We start from the raw sequence: 5,411 nt of genomic DNA on the forward strand, positions 1-5,411 counted from the left end.
GGGAGTCCCCGGCCTCTGAGGCAGATTCCGGGGTGCTGAGAACACGGACCGCGAGGGGCTGGGGATGCTGAGTCTGGCTCCAGACCGCTTTGGCAACCCCTGCGGGCTGCTGGGAGGTGATGACAGAGCCCGTGTTTCACAAGGGAAGAAGGGAAGGGAGCCCAGCCCAGATGCATGGGATGAACAGACATCCCCCCCTTATAACCGTCCCCCAACTCCTGCTTCCTGCCCCCCCCACACACACTATTTAATCGGAGCCCTCCCAGACCCAATCCCGTTCCAAGGTGTGAACAAAGACTCTGGGAAGTACCATGAGGGCCCCCGGGATCTCCGCGCTCCTGTCCTGGGTGGCCGCCCTGGGCCAGCTGACCTCCTCAGGTAATGGACTTCCCCTGCCCCAAGGGAGCCTCAGCCCCTCTCCTAGGATCAGGGCCGAGGGGAGAAGCCAAGGAGATGGAGGCATTGGCCTCAGCTGGTCCTTGCATCATCAGGTGACCCTGACTGAGAGAGCAAGAGCCTCCTCTTTGGGCCTCAGTTTCCCTTTCTGAGAAGTGAGGGAGCAACTAGGAGGCTTATCAGAGAGGGGAAATGGAGCTGCTTTCAAAACAGAAAGAGGAGTTCCTGTTGCCTTATTGCAAGGCTAAAAGCAGTATCTGCCTTTTTCTGCCTCTCCCTCCACCTTCCTCAAATTACCTTCCACACCTAGCCTCCTCTCCCCCTCTAAACACAAGCTTTTTTTTTTAAACCCCTTACCAATACTGTGTATTGGCTCCAAGGCAGAAGAGTGGTCAGGGCTAGGCAATGGGGGTCAAGTGACTTGTCCAGGGTCACACAGCTAAGAAGTGTCTGAGGTCAGATTTGAACTCGGGTTCTCCCAACTCCAGGCCTGACTCTCTATCCACTGAGCCACCCAGCTACCTCCTACATCTCATATATATATCCATGGCTGTTTGCATGTGGCCTCCTTCATTCGACTGTGAGCTACATGAGGGCAGGGACTGTCTTTTGCCTTTCTCTGTATCACTGCTGGTCAACCAAGTGCCTGGCACATAGTAGGCACTTCCTGAATGGCTCAATGAGTGACAAGCCCAGTCCTTGGCCATCTTTGCCTCTGCCTCTATTTCAGTCTCTGTCTCTGGAGTCTCTCTTATTTTTGTTTCATATTTGTTCTCCTCTGGAGTCATTCCTAAAGGGTCATGTAGCCAAAGCAAAGAATGTATGGGGTGTGTGTGCACCCACTGCAAGGGACACAAGGCAAGATGGGTAGTTAGTTGTAACAGCAAATAAAATTCACTGCGATTCAACAAATACTTTTGAGGACCTACTATGTGCCAGGGTTACTAGAGACGCCAAGACAAAGCCCAGAGCCTCTCTGCCCTCGAAGAGCATAGATACATACATACAGAGTGAATACAAAACAGTTTATAGGGCCAGAGAGATCATTAAGAACGCTGAAGGAGCGCCCTGAGGATGAAGGCGTCTTCTGGAGACAGTTCGGGGATGTGGAACTCCATGAAGAAGGCTTAGATGCTTGTTTCTGTCCCCAGGAGCCCATCAAGGCCAAATTGTGGGGGGCCAAGAAGCAAGACCCCACTCCTACCCCTATGCGGTCTCCATCCAGTACGGGGGTGAGCACTTCTGCGGGGGGTCCCTCATCCGGCCCCAGTGGGTGCTCACAGCTGCCCACTGTGAGGTCTCCAAGTGAGTCCAGCCCTGGGACCCATCCCTTCCCTGACTTCCGTGCCCTGTCCCAAAGTCCCAGGCACATCAGCTCTCCCAGGGCGACCACTGAAGCCACTCAGCAACTCACCCTAGTTTGGGACAGAATTCCAGCCCTATAGATTTGTTTCATGACCTTGAGCAATATCCCCGGCCTCAACTTCCCTTTCTGTCAAATACAAAATGGGGAAGGAAGGAAATGCAGGATGGAAAGGAGCCAAAGTTCTCATCCTTCAGGCTCACTGGGTGACCTTGGGTAGATGTCTTGCTTTTGGGGGTCTCACTTTTCTCCACTGCTTATTGGCAGTTCTACTAGGGTGTATGTATGGCAGGAGAGGTCCCAGAAAGGTTGTTGCCCAGGGTGGGGACAGAATACTGAGATCACTGGAGAGGGAATAGAGGAGGGATCCCCCATCCTCGAGAAGCTAATATCTCTTCTTCCCTCCCGGGGGCTGCAGGAACCTAACTGACTTCAAAATAGTTCTGGGTGCTCACTCCCTGCTGACCCCAGAGCCCACCCAGCAGGTGTTTGGGATCCTTCGGGCTGTCCCTTATCCACTCTATAATGCCCAGGAAGATACCAGTGACCTACAGCTGCTCAAGGTGAGCCCCTAAACCCAAGGCTACCCAGCTTTCTGGGACCAGTGAGGCAGTCTAAAGCCTGGGATACAGGAGAGAAGGAGGAAGTGGCCCCCACTCCCAGGGCTGTTGGGAAAGGGCAAACCCCAAGAATTTCAGCACACATCTCTCTGCCTCTTTCCTTGTCTTTGTTTTTGTCTCTTATCATTTCTTTATTCTGTCACTCTAAGCCTTTCTCTGTCCCTTTCCTGTCATCTCTCTCCCCCCCCCACTCGCTTCCCTTCTCTGTTTCTCTCTCTTCTCTCTACCTCCCTTCTCTGTCTCCCTCTCTTCCTCCTTTCTCTGTCCCTTGTCTCTCATCTCTCTCTCTCTCTTCTCTCTACCTCCCTTCTCTGTCTCCCTTTCTTCCTCCTTTCTCTGTCCCTTATCTCTCATCTCTCTCTTCTCTCTACTTCCCTTCTCTGTCTCCCTCTCTTCCTCCTTTCTCTGTCCCTTGTCTCTCATCTCTCTCTCTCTTCTCTCTACTTCCCTTCTCTGTCTCCCTTCCTTCCTCCTTTCTCTGTCCCTTGTCTCTCATCTCTCTCTCTTCTCTCTACCTCCCTTCTCTGTCTCCCTTTCTTCCTCCTTTCTCTGTCCCTTGTCTCTCATCTCTCTTTCTCTCTTCTCTCTACTTCCCTTCTCTGTCTCCCTTTCTACCTCCTTTCTCTGTCCCTTGTCTCTCATCTCTCTTTCTCTCTTCTCTCTACTTCCCTTCTCTGTCTCCCTTTCTTCCTCCTTTCTCTGTCCCTTGTCTCTCATCTCTCTCTCTCTCTTCTCTCTACCTCCTTTCTCTGTCTCCCTTTGTCCCCCTCTCCCTCCATTCTCTCTCTATCTCTCAGAGGTCACTATCTCTAACCCTGTCTGTCCTGTCCCTCTCTCCATCCCTGTCCCCATGTTTAACTCTTCCTGCCTCTTCTGTCCCCTGCAGCTCAATGGCACTGCTTTGTTCACAAGATCAGTGGGGCTGGTCAGCCTTCCCAGATGGAACACAGCAGTCCTCCCAGGGACTCAGTGCCACGTGTGTGGCTGGGGAGACACCACAGGCCTGAGTGATCCTGCAACCGTACTCATGGAGACATCTGTCGTGGTGGTAACCCCGAAGGCCTGCAACAGCTCCTGGAATGGAGTCATCAACCAGGATATGGTCTGCGCTTTGGGCTCTGTGAGAGGCCAGTTCCGGGGTGTCTGTGGGGTGAGGATTGTGAGGAAAAGGGAGCTGAGAGGCAGAGGATTGCATTCTGCCCCCTCACTCATCAGAGAATAATCTGGGGCAAGGCCTTTCCCTCATCTGACTCCCAGTTTCTCTACCTTCCAGAAGCTCACCCTCCTCTATGTCTTTCTCTGTCTTTGTTTCTCACCTTCTTAGAAGTCAGCTGTTAGACTAGAAGATCCTTGGGGGACACACTGGTATGCCTAGTAGTACCCAATAGGCCATACTAGGACTAGGCTAGGATGTCCATCTCTATCCTTAGGTTTCTCTCTCTGTCTCTGACTCTCTCCCTCTCCTTCTCTGCCTCTCCCTCTCTCTCTATCTCTCTCTCTCTCCCTCTCTTTCTCTCTGTTTCTCTTTCTCTTTCTGTCTCTCCCTCTTTCTCTTTCTCTCTCTCCTCCCTGTCTTCCTCCCTCTCTCTCTCCCCCTCCTCTCTTTGTCTCTCCCTCTCCCTCTCTTTTTCTCCCTCTCTATGTCTATCTCTGTCTCTCCCTTTCTCTCTCTATACCCCTCCTTTCTCTCTCCCTCTCTTTTTCTCTCTCTCCCTTTCCCTGTCTTTCTTCCTCTTTCTCTTCCCCTCTCCTTCTCTCTCTCCCTCTGTGTCTCTCTGTCTCTCTCTTCCCCCAGTGGCCTTTTATATTTACTTGGGCTTCTTTTGCCCTCATACTGTCCCTTCTTGCTTGGCAGGGAGACTCCGGGGGACCACTCATCTGCCAAGGGAGGCTTCAAGGTGTGGTGTCCTTCTCAACACCCCTCTGTGGGCACCCACGCTTCCCTGATGTCTATGCTCGTGTCTCTACCTTCATACCCTGGATCTATGATGTATTGCAACACTATTGATCCTTCTGGTGATGCCCAGCACACACAAAATCAGGACTTTGGAGCTTAGAGGGTCCACCTGATCCGGCCTCCTCTCCCTGCAATCTCACATGGGGGAAACCCTAGTCCAAGAAAGAGGAAAACACCTTTCAAGATTCTCACACTGAGCTGGCCCAGCAAGGGAGAATTGACTGGACCTTCCTGGTTTAACTGAGGAATTTGATTTTGAATAAAGACTCTTTCTCCACCTCATCTGTCTTCCTTCAATCACTATAGCTCAAAAGGAACCCCCTCCTTGCCCAAATCTGAGGAGGGAGGCACAGCAAGGATTACCCTTTCCATTTCACAGATGAGGAAGCTGAGGAACAAAAAGGGAAAGGGACCAGCATAAGTGAGTCTGAGACAAAGCTAGGCCTGGAAAGTGGATCTTCTGGTTCCCCATTTGTGACCCTAAATACCTAATCCCAACCTTTGAAAGGAGGCCAGACAAGATTATTCTACCCATTTCACAGATAAAGAAACTGAGACCAAAGAGGGGGAAGGACTTGCTGAAGGTCACTTAGTAATTCATTGATGAAGCTGGGCCTAGAAAACAGATCTTCTCATGCTTTATTTATGATCTGATGCTTTCTAATCGAGTCCTTTTTCATCTGGCAACTCAGGCTTTCCATCTATAATAAAAACTCTCCCTACCTCTCAACTTGGAACATGCTTAGGGGATGTTCCTAGTGACCATTTGGAAGGAAAGGAGGGGCATCTATTACATATCTAAAAGGTGCTTTGAAATCATAAAAGGGATGAGAGATTGTGGTTGAGACCCCTTTCTACCCCGATGGCATATATATTAAAGCCCATTCTGGTTTCTAGATGGCCTTGACCAGGACCCCTGGGCTCTGGCAGCAATTTGGAACCAAGGGTTGGTCTTTTACTGGGTCCTAAGTTATTTTCTGGACTAACTCTCCTTTCTGCACCTTGATCACTAGCAGAATTCTTAAAGAGATGGCCCACTCACAATTCTATGGCTTACTATGGAATTCTAGAATGT

At 50.9% G+C, this 5,411-nt stretch overlaps 1 protein-coding gene across 1 annotated transcript; it reads left to right on the top strand.

Moving 5' to 3' along the window:
- Nucleotides 1-270: 270 nt before the first annotated feature.
- LOC103093627 (serine protease 57-like) lies at nucleotides 271-4,613 on the top strand. Its single transcript, XM_056822078.1, has 5 exons — nucleotides 271-378; nucleotides 1,548-1,701; nucleotides 2,178-2,322; nucleotides 3,266-3,529; nucleotides 4,235-4,613. The coding sequence occupies exons 1-5, from the start codon at nucleotides 312-314 to the stop codon at nucleotides 4,385-4,387; spliced, it is 783 nt and encodes a 260-aa protein (XP_056678056.1). The 5' UTR covers nucleotides 271-311; the 3' UTR covers nucleotides 4,388-4,613.
- The last annotated feature ends 798 nt before the right edge of the window (nucleotides 4,614-5,411 follow it).

This window comes from Monodelphis domestica, chromosome 3 (assembly GCF_027887165.1).
Source record: "Monodelphis domestica isolate mMonDom1 chromosome 3, mMonDom1.pri, whole genome shotgun sequence".
Classification (NCBI taxonomy): Eukaryota; Metazoa; Chordata; class Mammalia; order Didelphimorphia; family Didelphidae; genus Monodelphis; species Monodelphis domestica.